Raw genomic sequence first — 19,073 nt, 5'->3', positions numbered from 1 at the left:
CTCGTGTTTTGCTTTCGTTTTTGTTTCAAAGTGTCATTTTTATTGTAAGATGATATTCTATAATTCAATGAACTTTTATATAAGTGGGATTATTATATAAAAGTACTATTAGAAAAAAAAAAGTTTTGAAACATTCAAATTGTGACGTATGTGGAACATAATCGTTTTGATTGAACCTCTATTTGAAATCACAAGATAACCAGTTTTCTAAACATACTATGTAACACATCTTAAATACTTTCTGGAGAAGTATGGTGCAAAATGTAATACGGGATTTTTTACAAATATTTACAAGAACTTTTTACAAGAAACAACATTTTTCTGTGTGTACAACGAAAGACAATAGCTGTACCTCGATCAGTTTGTAAACATATTTAAAGCGCGGTAGTCGTTGCGCATGTGCGAGATATATGGGTCTCACGTAAACAAAGATGGCGACTTTGACTGTTGCGCAAATCAACGAGTACGAACTGAGACGTTTCCAAGCTTTAATTAGGCAATTTTCATGTGATTGGAAGGTATCGAAAGCATCACTGGCGGTAATCGCGCCCAGGTCAAACCTCATACTCTGATTTCCATTTGAAGAACGCATTGGATTGTGGGAAAATCAATGACCACCGCGCTTCAAACAGTAGTAAAAATCGGCTCGATAGCTCCACACTGTCCACGTTAATAAGCAAGCCTGTAAGTAACATAGCAACTGCAACCGCCCAATTGTAAAAAAGAAAAGCTTTGCTGATTGAATATTGAACTAACTCATCAATATTAATTAGAACTCATGATGATGTCGCCGCCTAGTTTCTGGATTGGTCGATTTGAATTCTACCAGTTATTCTGATTTATAAATATTTATATAAAAAAAACATCCACAGTTTTGTGCCTTTCACTGTAAAACAACTGTAACTAAAATTAGTACTCATTAAACTTACAAATACAGTAAAAAACACACTAAAATGAAAACTCCTACTGGCTTTAATCACATAATCTAATAACTCCATTCCAGTCACCGGTAAGAATGAGGCTACCGTTGACTCAGTATGTTGAAACATGCCGTCAACAACACCATCTTGCAAGATGACATCTCTCTATGGCTCGTAGTTTGTAGCATACTCTCTAGTCGCGTGACCACAATATCCTGGTAGAATGAACATGTTTTCGATAGTAAACGTCAATGTAGTATATTTTTTTTAAATTACAACATCGGTTCAAAGGTCGTCAGGACAATCAGGTTATAGCATTCTAATTCAAAAGTATAGGATCTGCCTTTCCTTGGAGATGTCGCTGTAAAAATTAGAAAATACCCTTTATAATGCTGCAAAATAACTGATAAAGTATTTAGTTTTTTAAACGCATTTATTCACATTATATTACACGTTATAGACATGGTACACTCTTAGTCTCGCGTACTATCAGATATTCCCACCCCAGTTGGCAAACATGTAAACATATGACGTCACAGTGCGTTGGCCTATAGACATGAACTACCATACATACCAAGATCACGGTTAGTGTGAAATGGGTTATAAACTTGTTGAATTAAAATTTCTTATGAATCGTACGAACAATCTCATGAGTAACTTTGGGAGGAGCAACTACTGCATTTATGGTCGTTAGATGGTGCTATACACTATGGTATCTTACCACTTGCCACTGCAGCTGCCTCACCCACTCGTCTGCTTCAGTTTTCGTGTTTGCAAATAAGTAGAACGTTCTATCTGGAAATTCAACTATAAAACAGTTTTCTTTGTCTTTTATTCTATAGTGGTCGTAGTCGACACCTTGGCATTCTCTCAGGTCCAGCACACGAATTGGCGTACTATCCTGTAATTAAAGTTTGCCGGTGTTTAGTATGACGTCACTGGTATTCGGTGTGACGTCACCAAGTATTGGGGTGCCACTTCAAATGGTGGAGACTTAAATCGTTTCCATGACGATTAAAACCATCCTCATTTATCAGCATTATGGTGATACCCACCTCTCTCGATTTGTAATATTTAAATTCATTTCGACAGAGAACGAACCATCTTGTTTTCCAGGATTTGATTATACCGCCCTCTTTAGTTAAAAATCCCTCTTTCGAAGAGATCTATAAAAAGACGATACAGTACGATAACAATAATGAATTTCTTCTAATCTTTACCAGACTCAAGTCAGAGGTCACAAAGGTCTTCATCGTGGAGTATTGCATCACAGCACTACTTTGTGATTAAAACGTGATAAATACGACAATGTTGCTATTCTCGGGGGGGGGGCATCCGGGCATTTTCACCGCATGGCAACAAAGGCCGAAAACTCTCAGAAAACGTCACTTTGGGATGATTGTTGAGACTTCTCTGAACAGTGTAACAAGATTACCCCTGCGTGTGTAACGCATACAAATTTGATTGTTCAGGATTAATTTTCACCGGCTCTACCCTCGACGTTCCGCGTTCCTCAGCAGTGCGCTCAGAGCCCGTAGAAATACGTGGTATAGTGGTGCGCGTCTTAGCAACGCGGAACGTCTTGTGACATAGCTACGCCCTCGAGGATACCAATACGAGCGCACCGTTATGAGATATCACATCATTAGAACTTGGGGCTAATCACGGAATTTCCGTAAATATGACATAAAATGAAAACAATAACTACAGAACATTCAACAGGCGTTTGCAGCTAATGTCTACACATTTTACATGTTGTACTTACCGCCATTGTCTGACCAGTATTATTAGTGCATACGTTGGATTCGAAGTTTATGTCACCTCCTTCGGCGTGGACTTTCACAGTGTCGTAACACGCTGGTTCTGTTATGTTTTTGGAATATGGATACTTTAACACCATTAACGTACCTGGCAACAAAATTAATATAACAAAACAAAATTAATATAACCCAAACGGACCGTATTTTTGTGAAAGATTGGTATTTTTGTCTTGATTTGTAGGAATCTGAAAAACGCGTTTCACAACTTGCCTCTTCAGTTTTATGCGTCATTCAAGATGGCGGCCCCCATACAGTAAATATCGTATTTATTTTATTATCACGTGTGCGCCAGCTGACTGTGTTCTCTTGGTACAACAAATCTCTTTCTTCCATCTTTAGTCTTCGCGCGTTTTCGAAATTTATGTAAATAAACAATGTAGTTTCCACGCATTGTATACGTCGCTATGGTTCCCATATCAAACAGGGCGCGGTGCGACGACCACCGCCGTTTAAACATTCAAACACTGAATCTCAATCAACAAGAACAGTGCGATGTCGTTTTAGTTTTAATTTTCAGCGTCGTACAAATGTAAATATGAACAGAACGAATTTGTTGTGCCGAGGTACTATGAATACCACGCGACGAACCACGTGAGAACGATGATGTCACTTCCGGTAATAATGAAGATTCGTCGTTGACACACGTCGTATACATTGTGACTGTAAATTCCCAGGATTGTACCAGGAAATCACGTGACGCCAATGATTATATTGTTTACATTATCTGTCTTCTGTTCGCCATTGTAATGTAATACAGTAAATTTTCTGTGTGGTTGAGGTTAATAATAGGTAGTGCCGGAAAATTACCTCTCCGGAAAAATTGTTCAACCATTGACTCCGAAAAAGCACTATTTGAAGAAACTACGTATACTAAACACATTATAAACTTCATAAATATGAGTAACTACAACAAATTTTTGAAATTATTGGGTGAAACAAACCTGAATTACAAACACCAGTTGCCCAATTTATAAAAAAATAACACGAACCTTAGACAGCAACATCTTCTGGCAAATTAACATAAATAATTTTCTCCTATAGTCATGTTTCTTGTTTCATTTCATTTTTTTTTTATTATCATCACCAGTTTTTTTTTTTTCTAGTAGTTAGTGTAACTATTTTAATTTAGAGGAATTTTAAGTATTTCAACAAAACTAAAACCTAAAACTAAACTAAAAGAATCTCTATAGAGAGTCTATGACCGGTGCAATATACTACGTATAACTGAGCACATGCGCATGTGCAATTTAGTTTATTTGTTGGATGGATCGATGTACGTACCTGTATCTCCCCCAATCATTGGCTTCTTAGCAAAATGATCTAGAAGTTCGCCGACGTTTTCAAATGTAAGCATACCAAATTTGTATTTTTTACCATCCCTGCCTCGCAGTAGCCGAAAATGTTTAACGGAATCGTGACACCTAGAAAACAAAATATCACATGATACCACTCTGGTAAATGCACACAGTAGTGAACTTCACGTCTCAAAAAATCGCAATAAGTATGTTAAAGCAAAATAAACTATTAAGTGAAAGAAAAACACACACAAAAAAAATTAAAATGATAAGGTAAAGCGGCAACAGCTTTAATTTTAAACATTGTTTTTGTTTGAATATAACCACATAAAAATAATCAAATCCTACCGAATTGTTGTTTTAGATCGGACGCAATTGCATAGGGAAAGTGACCCTACACAAGACTACTGTTATATAACATGCGATGTAAAGACTAAGTCGCACTTTGGTTGAATTCTGTCACGTGAAAGGAGCCGTATTAAATTATGACGCACGGCGTACACTATTATGGTAAGTGATATAAATTCATCGGTGAGAGGCCGTCAGAGAGAGGCTTAATCTCTCAGGCATTATGACACAACGACGCACACTATTATTGGAAATGACGTATAAAATAATCAGTGATATGCCGTCAAAGAAAGGCTTAGACATTTCGCCCAGAGCCCCTGGTAAGTTATCCTCTTTTACCGTAATCCCCGAAGTTCGCTTGACAGGGATAATAAAAAAAATTGTATCATCGTATTACAAAGTTGTTTGATCAACATTAGTTTCTTTCGCAAAAAGAAAGCGAAGGAACAAATATTTGCGAGCACAAATATGATGCCGAAAACTCTACATGTTTACGTCCTATCTCACTGTGTATACAAATATACTACTGTACTGTGTAAACCAAGTTATGCATATTATATTTAGTTATTATATATTTCATTTTATAAAATTCATATAAAACGCAATTTTGTTTATGTCAATAAAACGATTTTGTAAAGAATGTTTAAAAGCGGGAATCGTCATCTGCGCATGCGTTAGATGGCCATAGCGTGTCATTGTTTACAATCAAGCGTCTTGCCATGAGCCTTTGCGTTTTGCGTGTGTTGTTATCGTCGCTTGGGACTCAATTCTGCGCGTGCGCAGGTGACGACCCTCCCGCTTTAATCTTGATACTGTCTTGCACTAAAAATTACATCGTCACCAGTGAAAAAATTACACTGAGTTCAATTACCTGACACTTAGGGTGTACTCCCCGGGGTTGTTATTACTTGTGCGCAGTAAATACGTCCCGTCACGGCCATTCTGCAACAAAACACTCTCTGTCACGTGACGTGACAGATCACCATGGAACCACCTAGACACACAGAAATCGGGGAAGAATATTAGCAATTATTTCGGTAGTTATCGGAAATAAAGTGAACAGCATGTTGAGAAATGAAATGCTGGATTCAGAAGACGACGTAAAGTGAAACAGATATTCATACTTCGCAATACAAAGTTGTGGAATGGCAGTCTACTTTGTATGTAACATTTGTGGTCGTCAAGTAGGCTGTCGACTCTCTGCATCAAGAAAGTCTGGACAGAATAATGTCCAGCTGTGGAATTCCACCAAAATTATTTTTAAAAAAATATTCAAACTTTGTACGAAAATGGTGAAGGTGTTATATTAGACGAGGAAGAGAGTCTGCAGGGGCGGATTGATAATCTGTGCGTTCTGGAAAAGTCCAGAACGGCCGTCCGGTCTACGGAAGTTGGGCCTCAGCACTAACCTTCAATATCCAACATTCAGAATGACTGTTCAGTGTAATTATTGATGGCAAAGTCAGTTATAAACAACAGTGGTATACATTTTTTCTCTTTAAATTCAAGCATAGAAGTGACTGTAATAAGGCTGTATAAAAGACTAGACGCTCATTTTTTTAGAAGATACAAATGATGTTTAGTCGTTTTTGAATATTAATGTTTTTGAATTCGTGAATAAACAATCATAAATAGTTCATCTGTGTGGGTATGTTATGACAGAAAATATACCACTATAGCACTACCTTCTCCTTTTGGTGGGTATATTGGCGGGAAAGTCCAGGGACAGTGAGAGACTGAATAGTTCAAGATAAAGACTGGAGTGAAGCAAAGTGATGCCTGGTTTCATTTTCATTTGTAGTAGACTGAATTAAAGGGCGGCAGTCGTGCCGCGTCCTGTTCGATGTGGGACTCATAGCGATGTATACAACGCGTGTAAAATACATTGTTTATTTCCATGAAATTTGTACACGCGCTGCGCGACGACCACCGCGCTTTAAGAATAGTGCTACAGACGGAAATAAAACGGGGACCAGGTAGAAATTCATGGCAACATTGAAAGATTTGAAATTCGCCAATGACATCAAACATTAAACTTATGCAGTCTCAAAGTATCTAAGCTAAATGACTGGACTGAAGATGAATAAAAAAGAAACAGAAGTGTCGAGCAAATTCAACAGCAGAACCATCAGTAATGGCCACCAGCAAGGTTGCTTTAAGAACCAAACTAAGACAGTTCAATTTACATTATCAATCGATGAAAGTGAAAACAAGAGACTAGACACATTTTAATTCGAATATCTGAGAAGAATACTCACAATCAGATGGACACATCGCGTATCCAATGGCGACATAAGGAAATAGCATAACAGCGATGAAGTCAAATGGAAAATGAAGTGGCCACGTGCTGGACCGGAGGGTAACTACCATTGCATGGGTACCAGAAGGCACGAGAAACTAAAATTACATAGAGGCGAATGGTGAAGAGGGACAGAATGCAATGGAGAGAGATCGTTGCGGCCTTGTGAACCAAAATACCCGACGAGGATAGATGGATAGCATTTAGCTCTTGCCAGTTACATCGTGACAACTGATATAGACAAATTAAAGTTACAATATGGATTCAGTGGGCAGTGTTTGCTACACGGATGTTTTTGATTGTCCACGCTGCCCAACGAATTTCGGATTCCATTTCAACAAGATAAATGGCTACTTTTCAATTTGGTTTAATATTAGTTTGGTTTAATATTATTTTGATTCAATAATATTTGTGAAATATGTTCCAGTAATTTAGATTACCAATTAAATATTGCCATGTACGTTTCTGTATAAAAGTTGTCATGACAGTCAAATTCAAAACCTTAATATTTTATGGTGGCTTAAATTCCGTGTTATATTTGACACTTTCGTGTTATATTTTGTTTTTGCTTTATTTTAGTCAAAATACATAACGTGGACGTCATCATGACCTTTAATTTGTTGTTGCCGAATACGTAAGACATGTACGCTGATATTTTTCACAGCATTAGCGTTTTCTCAAACGTACGTCACAGACGACAGACGATTAGTAATAAAATAGGATAAAGAATAACAAAAAATGCTTTATTCCAACCGTTCAGAAAAGTTGACCTTTCTAATTTGAAACTAGCGGCATTTCAACGATTCTATTTTATTAATTTAACGTCACTCTGAAATAAAAAATAATAATGAAGGAGGGTGGCTGTTAAAATGCCCCAAACATTTTATTAAACGTAGATGGTGGTTTTACATCAGAAAATAATGCCGGCGTTAGACTTAACCACATTTTATTCTTGCCTAAATATTTACGCCGGCCTAAATATGTAACGACTGGGAAGAGGTGCCAGGATCGGCCTTAATTTTAATCCCCAAGCCTCAATAAAGTATGATGAAAAGGCACCAGATTACGTAATCGCCATTAACGTTGGCTAAATATACAAATCAGGTTATAACAAAAAAATAAATAAATAAATTATATAGCGCCTGACTCAGTCATAATCATGGAGGTAATGTAATGTTCTAGGTAGATTGAAGGGAACCTCAATCCAAACAACATAATGACCCCTAAAGAGAAAGCTCCACAAATGTAGGAGAATGCAATTTACACATTTTTTATAACAGTTTTCATTCTCTAGATATTCAACTTTTCATCGTTAATAAGTAGTCAGCCATCTTGATTCTCAAGCATAGGATTATGGGTAAAGTATGACATCATAGAATCTGTTGTCAGAAATTGAGAAAATTATTTCATCTATAACATGAGAAATACTGATGCGAATTAGTTCAAATTTTCGTTGTACATATTACTCATGTATATAATTATAGTAATGGAAATGGCAATTTTACAAATACACATAAAGTGAAGATATTGTTGAAAACGTTAAAAAAATAAAAATCAATATTTTAGTTGTGAAATATAGAATGTCACTTTTGTGTCCCCTTTTTGCACTCAACATGTGATATATCACCTATATAACCTACTCATGTTGGTAAATTGTATATAATATAAGGAAATTTTAGCATTTGGTAGAAAAACATAAAAATAAATATTTTCAGTTCTGTTTCCACGACAACTATTTTATTAGCATGGATGGCACGAGTACATGTATGCTACCGATTTCTAAACTTTCAGCCAATTTGAAGTTCAATTTTTGAAGTTATAGATGAAATCATTTTCCCAATTTCTGACAACAGATTCTATGATGTCATACTTTACCCATAATCCTTTGCTTGAAAATCAAGATGGCTGACTACGTAATACTGATGAAAAGTGGAATATCTAGAGAATGAAAAGTGATACAACAAAACTGTAAATTGCATTCTCCTACATTTGTGGAGCTTTTTCTTTAGGTGTCATTATGTTGTTTGGATTGAGGTTCCCTTTAATTAATATTAATATAAGATTAATGGTCATTGTTGAACAGTCTCAAAACATTTTCATAGTCGTAACAACGGCGGCTGTGAGTGTGATGAGAACAGTCTACGAAGAGTCAATTTGGACGGAAATACTAATTCAACACGAAACGCACGAAAAGATCGTAGCCCAATTACGAGATACTGAAATAAAGAGAACGGCAACACAAATGAAAAGAAAGTTGAGACTTATGTGGGCGGTTTTCGAAACGGTAGTTGACAACAACACTCGTGGCGATCAAAAGAAACCGAATCCCAAATCGAGTTAAATAGTTCGTTTGTGAAAACCCTCCCGCCATCCACGGCTAGAATTAGTTGGGAGAACTTCAGGACTATTTTAGACACCATAATTGCGACGACACAAACTACGTCTTCGACAAAATTTGCAACGTAAATGCAGACAAAACACCGAGAAAAAACGACATGTTGAATTCCGCCATGTTGGACGTAACAAATAAATATTCCAAAAAGAGGACGTTTGACAGTCACGTGTACACACGAACCAAATTTTAATCGAAGGGCGTGGTCGTCGCGCCACGCATGTGCGAGATGTGGGGTCTTATATGAACAAAGATAGCGACTTCGACTGTTAGACAGACTAACGAGTACAACTTGAAACTGAGACGTTACTGTATTTTAACTAGGTAATTTGTTTGGTGATTGGAAGTATCGAAGAAGACACCGGCGGTAACTAATGCACGCCGCGCCTTGGCCAAAACTTGTACTCATGATTTCCATTAGAAGAGCGCAATGGATTGTGGGAAAATCAATGTTTATCAACACAAATGTCGCACATGCTCGGCGCGACGACCACATCCCTTTAAGTAAAGTGGGAGAACGGTTTACAAACTAATCAATCGATTGTGCTCAGTTTTACTAAGCACAATAAACTGTTGAACAACCGTTTTCAAACGCCCGATCGAGATGATCAGTGTTAGTTCCAATTGATGTTTATATATATATTTGTTTCATTAATGTATTTCCCTTTTTTCGATTTAGTCTTGTTTCACTTTGGATGTGCAAACCGGTACATTTCATACATTTCAGGATATGACATCAATGCCACCAATGGGAAAATGTAATTTGATTAATACATGCCAAGACAAAAAATAACTTTCTCAGTAAAGATTGTTATCAAACACAATTAACATAAAAAAAAAAAAAAAAAAGTGTAATTGACATTCCGTAGACCCTGGGCGCTGACTTCAACCAAACTAATACTTTTTCACAGCTGAATGACCTCTGGTTTTCACTCAAAATAATCCAAATGTCCGAATGACATTTGTCGCACCCCCATGTCACATCAACATGTCGTTATAGAGATATACTGTCCCATGATGTTCTCAAGACTGCATAATTTAAAGCGCGGTAGTCGTCGCGCTGCGCATGTGCGAGATATATGGGTCTCATATAAAAAACATTGACAGATGCGCAGGTCAACGAGTACGAACTGAGACGTTTCCAAGCTTTAATTAGGTAATTTTCATGTTATTCGAAGGTATCAAGGATTCACCGGCGGTAATCAGTGCAAGTCGCGCCCAGGTCAAAGTGCATTGGATTGTGGGAAAATCAATGTTTAACAACACAAATGTCGCACATGCACAGCGCGACGACTACCGCGCTTTAATTGTACGCATCATACACTCTCTCGGGTCTATATACACGTACCCTTTATCATACAACGTCTATCCTGAAAAAAATACCATGATGCCATGTACTGCGCATGCTCAGTTACTTTCACCAACGCGACTTTCTCGTTACTGACACAATAATGTAATTGGGATATCGTGTTTTGGGGAAATATATAATCATCAACATTGACCCAAATAATTTAACACACATGGGGAAGTTATAAATAAACAATTTCAATTAGAAGTGACTGACAAATGCATCAACAGATTTGAATAAAATATGATGAAAGCACTGAAACGTTTACTATTTCAAAAAACAATGTATAACATTGAAAAAAACGTGACAGAAATATTATTAAATATGTACAAAAGTAATAATACACAGTTTTAATAATAACATTATAAAAAAAATCTGATGACGGTTTAGTTCAACAGCTTTATAAACAAAACAGATAATAGTTTCAAGTTCAATTTCGTAGAATTCCAATAGCTTGAATGGATGTTTCCAAGAAATCGAGACTGCCATTATTACAGTGAAAAGCGGACGCATGACGAAATAGTTGTGTGTGGCGGGGGGAGGGGGAGGAGGGCTAAACAACCCGTCGTTAAATTCGATACGATGCCATTGCCCTAGTTTCTTCAGAGAGGGGAGAAGGCGCCATTTAAACTGCTGTTTACGCATTTATGCCAAGCCAGACGGTTTAACTGCTCGAGTTCACGCACGAAACTCGGTGTTCTAACGTATTCAATTGCCACTGCTCGAGACTACTGATACTACTCAATGTGTCTACAATTTACGTCTAATATATGATGAATTTGTCACTGTCTTAGTATATATAAGCGTGTATACGCCATGAGTTCGTTAATATTTAGACACCGTGTTTAACTTAAATCAATACCACCCGCATCGATACGACATCGCCGATGTTGGTGCTGTGTCATTTGACGCAGTAGCCGTCAAACGATGAGCGATACGCTAGGCCGGTATGTACATGTTGTTTAAACTATGAGAAGTGTTTCTTTTTTGGTGAAAAAACGGGAAATGCCGATCAGGGTTGCATTTAACGGAGCAGTACTTCCGCAATATAATGACATGCATTCATGTTGTTCAACTTCCGACTCAGACCAACTTTTTTCAGTTGGTATCAAGAAGGTACTTGTTGCTACCTAAACAAATATAAATAAACAAATATAATGTAAACTTACTCTAGATCTTCTAGCGAGGCAGCCGTTCTAGGAAATGACATGGTGAACTCCCGTTCTAAGCTTAAACAACACACCAATGCCAGGTGTAAAAACAGTCCAGCGCCGGTTGTCCAGACGGTTGTAGATCGTAGTCACGTGACACATTAGCATGCGGTGACCTCAAACGTCCTTGGTACTAGCAGGTCGTCGGTTCTCGGGGTAGACTGATAAAGCATAATCTTAAAAGCTTCATTTGACACATAGGTCCAGCGATTCCGAACTAAAATCATAAATGGGTATTTGTAGATAGGGGTTCGATAACTTGAATCAAATAAAAACAACAAACTGCAAATATGTGAACGTAAATGTGTGTATGTATAATTCACTAATTGTCAAGCTACTTTTAAAATATACCTAGCACTTGATGGGAATATCCAACAGCCTGCTTTTCACATAGCTTATTTTTTAATGAATATAGAGATGCAGGTTCGTGGGCACTTGGGAGTGAATTTTTTTTTTTTTTTTTTTTTTTTTTTTTTTGCTTTTTATTAGGCCACACTGATTTAATTTTATGGATGACATCCTCTGGAGACCCCAAAACTAATGCGAGAGGGCGAAAAAAAAAATCTTGCCAAAAAAAAAAAAATGCTGCTAAAACCACAGGACTACGGAGCTGGTATTACGAATTGAACCACAGAACACAGTGTATCAAAAAAAGTCTTTATTTGTAGGAGACACATGTTGATGTACACATCTCGTACTGTATTACTGTAACAGGTATAACCATTTCAGACAAGCTCTAGTACATGTAGTCATGATGAAGTACCTTCAGTCAAAACACTGCATTCAAGGTACAGCATGAACACCATTGTCAGTACAAGTCAAGGCGGAATGTACATATCACTACTTTATGACAATAACTAACAAAACATTGCAATGATACAGAAATGTCCTTGCTTGCTCCTCTCTACACACCTTGGGTTAGCTTTAACTGTGTTGTCAGGTGAAATGAAGCCTACATGTTAACCCTGCAAGTATGTCTAGTGTCTCATGCCTAGGGATCTCAACCTCAAGCATCAAAAAAAAAACAATAAAAAGATCTCTGGCACTCCTCTACACATCGATCTCTTCAACAATAGGTCTTTTCTTCCTTCACTCCACTCCTATCCAATTTCTCTCATCGTTGCATCGCGGGACAGCCACCTCTGGACAATATGTCCTTATAGCTGTGTAAACGTTACATCTCCCTGGCCGACGTCAATTGCGTACCAGTCTACAACAATCCCTCTGTTTTTCCTCTGAAATTTTGTGCTCACGTATTTTGGTGGCGTGGTCGCCATGCTGGAATTCCTTGGCAATGCAATACGCATGTACAGAAGATCATTTACGACATAACTGACACGTTTTGAGATAGTCCAAAACGAGTTTTACGAAAAGCCGGCATTTTGCAACAATATGAGTTGGCAAGTTCCAGACTGAAAACCGATCTGTGGAGACTCGTCGTAGGAGATTTTTTTTTTTTTTTTGAGAACAGGCGAAAACTAATGCGCACGTGGATGTCATCCATAAAATTAAGTCGGTGTGGCCTTATCCAAACAGTCTTGGCTAGAGACTGTTAAAATTGTGTAGAATTGTGAATAGTGGAACATACTCAAAAAATGATTTTAAAATATAGATAACAGGTGCAAACATTCTCTCTTTTGAATGCTTAGCAAGATTTAGCAAGGCTATACATAAATAATAAAAAAGAAACATGGTGAAAAAAAGTAATGACGGGATCTCCATAATATGCACTATATTTAACTTTTAACAAAACGATAATACATTTAAATTTGGAACTGTTACAGCCATTTTTAATTATGAGCATAGCAAACTTCTTACTGAGTGAATGGTTATGCAAATTAGCAATTATCTCAGCTTCTTTTTAGTGCACATCCCAGAACTTTAAAAAAAATAGCTCCTAGACGCTTTGACCTTTTGTTTTGAAATTTTCACAAATGATTGTCCATGTGTTTATCTTCAAAACGCCGTTGGGGCATTGTTTTGGGTTGAACAGTGTTACATCAATCGTACAGACAACTAGCCTGGGTGTTAACTTATGCATGAACTTGAAGTAGTGAAATTTGAGCTGCTGCTCTGCAAAATTGACAACTGGTAGACAGTTTTCAAGACGGCACTTTCTTCGTAGTAAACAGATGTACCAATAAACCAATTTTGACAGGAAACAGAAGCATGGTTTAGAAGCTCATTTTTTTTAAATCACTTTTGATCAAAAAAGCACAAAATTTTAAAATTCAAACAATAAGCTTTCCGGAAATATATAGTTTTGTGGACAAGGGAGGTCATCTTGGTTTCCTAATTAACTAATTAAAATACCTGTCAGGTAAACTGCATCTCTACCTTAATTCACCATAGGAATTGCCAACTACATGACAACATTGTTTCAGTCTCTTGTTTTTTTGTGTCAAACATATTGCATAGGTAAATGTACCACTTGAACAAGAATGACTCAAACCTTTAAAATCAACTGTTGGCACCGCGATAGAACACTTGATTGTTTATGTGAAGTTTAAGACAAATACAACGAGGGACACTGTGGCGTTTACTTGTTGTTGGAATGTAGAGAACTGAAAACCATTCACGAGTTGGAACGCGCACGAGATAAATAAATATATTGTTTCCCCACTGTTGGTCATGTGACCCATTGTTCTATGGCCTCGGGCGTTTACCAAATGCAGACAAACGCCTGGTTCCGCACTGGCACACAGATTAGAAATACACCGTTCAAGTTGTAGGGTCAGTGAGAACACCGGTGTTCGCATTGGCTCTACAACGTTTGCGATCACACGACATTAAAAATTTTATATTAGGCCTGTGTAGCACACCCTCTGTAGTTAGTTCCGTGTTTGAACATATTCGTACCCTACCTTACTACGGTTATTATTTTCAATTGCACAGTTCTGCGGGTTTATCTCACCCCAATTCCCTGTCACTTTAATTTTTCTGAGAAGCGCATATTTGAATCACCTCAGATTGAACAAAGCACCATATCTGTGGTTGTGATTTGAGGTTGGACGATGTGCTTCAACATCTTTTCTAATATAGTCCCATGAATAAAATTTGAACTGATAATACAAACAGTAGATGTTATCATGATATTAAATCAATAATCAGTCTAGAAGGATTGACGAATTTGAGGCCATCGGTATGTTTTACAGTAATTTACAGTTCGCGATGTGCTCATTCAAAGTTGATAGAAAGAATTCCCAATAAAGCAAACTACCAAACTTTTGTGATCATATTCATAAAATATGGGCGTGGTCATTTTTGTAACTCCATGGCCGTAACTCGAACGATTCATCTCTATTTATGGTTAAATGTCGCGATGCCGAATGCAATATTTAACTTTCAATGGTATAAGTCCGAAACATCAACTCGATAGTAGCGAACATTAAACTAGATCCCAAATTCAGAACATTTCGACACGCGTTATTGCCGGCACTGCACAGAGATGGAGTGCGTTCGCGTTCCTGCCTTGGGATGCCCCGAGTGGCGTGGTCCCGGGACGTGATGTTAGAGACCTGTGTCAATGAAAGGGTTGGGAGACCCTCAAATTTGTTTTTGACCTTTGTCATCTGTTACAGCTATCAGGGGGAAATTCTTTCTACTCTCGGGTTCTCTACACGTGTCAGGGGGGAAACTCGTCTCGTCTCTCTATCGCGTCCCCTTGAGGTACGGGATCGGGAAAGTCACTTATACTTTACAGTCAAATAAGGCACACACAACGAAATACGTTTCAGCTCTCGTCTTAGTCGGTCAATCGAGCACTCTATAAGACACAGCGCCCTGGGGAAAAGTCCCCAAGACTATCACAAGGCTGACCCAAGACTCTCTTAGACTGCGTCAACACTCGCCCCAAGGCTCTCCAGGACTCGACTCGACTCTCCAGGACTGCACTCTCTCTACTGCGTCTATCGTGCTGTGCTCCCCAAGACCAACTCAAACTCTCTTTATTCATTTTCACAACTCTAACCAATTACAAAGCAGTAAAAAGACTCTAGGGCGTAACCTTCAATCATAAAGCCAATCACACTAAGTACTGAATACGTCATATCTTTTGATTAATCGTTCACTACATTAATAACTATGGATACCAACTGTCAGAATCACGACGGATATCTCATAATTAGTTCCAAATCACTGAGCCAAGTTCCGTCCAAAACTTCAAATAGGCCTAAACGATGACAGACATAACACAGCAATTCAGCTAATAATCAACTAATTAAGTCGGTCAACAGATACGCAAAAACAAATTCATGACACAGCACTACTATTTGTTCACCGTGAATCTATAACTCGAACTTTAATTAACAGTTAACCAAACTTAATTACGGGAAATATACCACGTTAAACAAAACAAACATTCTATGTTGCCCAAAAATTCAAAGTCCGGTTTAATGTTAATTAAAGTTCGAGTCACTAAATGAGGACGTTTAATATCGTGACACAGATCTTTCAAACCAAGGTGATTCGAAGATGCATCATTCAGATAAACTATAAAACAAAAACAAAAATATACTCTCGCCTAGATCTGAGACCTATTTTACTGTATTATTGAATATTTCACACTTGATGTCTTGGTTGCCAATCTACCAGTTACCCTTTCGTACTACGATTGATACTCGTCTCAGAGAATTTCAACTCAAAATAATCCATAATATTCTGACCACAAACAAAACATTATTTAAGATGAACCCTCCCATTGTGGAGTCTGATCTGTGTACTTTTTGTTCATCATGCTCTGAATCTCTTATCCATTTGTTTTACCAATGTCAATGCACCCAAGATTTTTGGGAAACACTGTACATGCTTTGGGGGGGGGAGCTTGGCCTGACGGCATTCCCGAATGCACAACAAATCCTTTTTGGGGATGAAAACTTTACATGTTTAGTCAACTTTCTCTTTCTGGTAGCAAAAAAATATATTTACTTGTGTAGACATAAAAATCAAAAGCCAGAATTCATGGCATACAAAAGATATGTAAAATATTTCCTGCAGATAGAGTACTTCATTGCTGTCCGACGGAATAGGTTGACTTCTCATAACAAGAAATGGGGATATTTTATGAAAAATGTTACCCAATCCACTTCACAATATGTAGATTAATTGCAATTTGTAATGTACAAACCAGGTATGTAAGATGTTAATTTCAGCGCAAACTCCAATAAAAGTTTATAAATACAAAAAAAAAAAATATATACGTTGCCTGGAACTCGAAGTTCTATTAACTGTTATTTGAACATTGGGCTACATTTTGGGCGTGGTTTCGAAAAAGCGGGCATGGTTTCTGAAATATGGGCGTGGTCATTTTTGTAGTTATACATATGTTTCAAACAATAATTTCTTATTTATATTGGAAAATTGTTCTGGGGATTATTAATTTCAATAAACAATATTCAATTATCCTGCAACACCAATAAGATAATTACTTATAGTATGTCACTAAGCAGTATGACAAGAATGTGTGATGCAGTCTACAATTGATAAAACATTTCTTGGCCGAATTAAGAACCTAGGGGGTATTATCAGAGCGTATGGGTCTTATCACGGTTATTTTCTAGTAACCGTGGTCTTATTTAGGAACTCCTGTCAGTCACAATTCTGGCATGTAGTATTGCGTACTTTGTAGAGCAATGAATTTGATGCCACAATAAAGCTACAAGTATGCAACAATGACGCGATATTGAAGCCACATGTTATGCTATATGTGTACTGTAGTTATGATCACCCCATAGTTACCAAGTTTTCTAAAAACAAATATCTGTGAAACCCAAAACATACCATGAAAGTCAAATGCCTAAAAATCATTGTGTGTGGGGGGGGGGGCAGGCGAAGAACATGTTTCAATTTGAGGACTGTTCCAATGTTACTGATTAGGACCAAGATAAAGTAGTGTGTAGCGCTATATATCATAAAAAACAAAATAGCATTTTACTGCAATCTGATTGACTCTCACAAAATGTTGCTTATGCTACACAAGCAGACGACTGTCTCAACATGATTTATACCGAAAATCAAAAGAATACACAAGTGTAGAACAAGAAAACCTTATAGTTACTTACCAATTTTGTTAAATTCACGTTATATTTTAGCGTGGCACTCCTCCTTTAGTAGATCTGTAAAGCTTGCACACCGGGCTTTCACTGCGAGAATGCTGAACGCTATCAGTCACATGTGTACTAGTGAAGCGCCCTCTTACGGATAGTTACAAAATGTTTGAATTCTGAATTTTGAATGATGAGTTTTGAATAGTGATGAACCGTATCGGCCATCGTAATAAATACCCATGGGCCCTTTCAACAAAAATAAAGATTTTGACAACATAGAGCGCATTACAAATATTGGCAAATTCCATAAAATCTGACAACTTGAGTACCCACCTACCGTGACCGTGACTAGCATTTACATTGCCAAACTGTCAATGTGTCCTCCGAATATTGTAACTTATTACAATACAAGTACATATCACAGCTTATAGCTTCATCAACTTGAAGTGTCTTCAGTGTATTTCCGTGTGACCAGTTATACAGGACGTTGACCTTTAGGCCGCAGTGATACAATACGTGAGAATGAAACAGGCGCGAATCATCAATTTGATCCTGTGCGTACATGGCACATCTTATTATGACGCATGTTTTTTTTCATAGACATTTTTTCCATGACTCATTATTTCATTAAAAATACATGTATAAGTATATACACATAGTACAGTGCGATAGACTTCTGATCCCGTACCTGCTATCCGAATTAGTCACCTTCGCCGTAATATATAGAGGGTTATTTTCGTTCAACGTAATTGCAATATTTTTTTTTGTTCGTACAACGTAAATTGAAAAAATAAATTTCGTAATTCTGTAATCACAGGCTAGACGTACAACGTAATAAATCAAATATTTGTTCGTACACTGTAAAAATGTGTCATTTTTCTCGGTACGTACAAGAATTTACATCCAAATAAAAAAAGTCGTAAATAATAATCCAGGGAAATTACATTTTCGAATCTATAAACCGAATAGATGACACAATTCACTGCAAAATTCAATTTTCACCGTAACTGTAAACTGTAAAAAGCCCTTTTTATTTCTCGTGAAACTGTACCAGCTACCCTCCTTACACCCCATATATACACAGGCATGTACTAGTAAACTGCATATTAGGGGCCATCCACGAGAAGCACTTGGTCATAGCGATGTCACTCGATCTCCGAGAACATTAATACAGGGGGGGGGGGGGGTCCTTGACTATGCGGGAATAAATCGTGTGTTTCTCTATCCTAACGATGTATGTGTTACAGTATTGCATTATGTGGTAACTATTCAACGCCGAGTAACACTTTGTTAGATCGGTATGTATTGAGGAAAATATCGTGCAATTTTTAAAACGAAAATGATTTGTCCTAGTTACATAATAATACTAATAATTCATAATAACCTTTTCGAAGGA

General features: G+C 37.3%; 1 protein-coding gene across 1 annotated transcript; it reads right to left on the bottom strand.

The window, feature by feature from the left end:
* Window positions 1-1,099: 1,099 nt before the first annotated feature.
* LOC100368792 (dual adapter for phosphotyrosine and 3-phosphotyrosine and 3-phosphoinositide-like) lies at window positions 1,100-11,716 on the bottom strand. Its single transcript, XM_002737219.4, has 7 exons — window positions 11,592-11,716; window positions 5,255-5,377; window positions 4,022-4,161; window positions 2,686-2,828; window positions 1,976-2,086; window positions 1,642-1,821; window positions 1,100-1,281 (listed from the first exon to the last, which is right to left on the bottom strand). Exons 1-7 carry the CDS (start codon window positions 11,630-11,632, stop codon window positions 1,240-1,242), a joined length of 780 nt encoding a protein of 259 aa, XP_002737265.2. The 5' UTR covers window positions 11,633-11,716; the 3' UTR covers window positions 1,100-1,239.
* Window positions 11,717-19,073: the final 7,357 nt, after the last annotated feature.

Source organism: Saccoglossus kowalevskii, chromosome 19 (assembly GCF_978046115.1).
Source record: "Saccoglossus kowalevskii chromosome 19, keSacKowa6.1, whole genome shotgun sequence".
In the NCBI taxonomy this organism is placed as follows: Eukaryota; Metazoa; Hemichordata; class Enteropneusta; family Harrimaniidae; genus Saccoglossus; species Saccoglossus kowalevskii.
The sequence above is the reverse complement of the archived record's forward strand: the minus strand, read 5'-3'. Positions and strand labels throughout refer to the sequence as shown.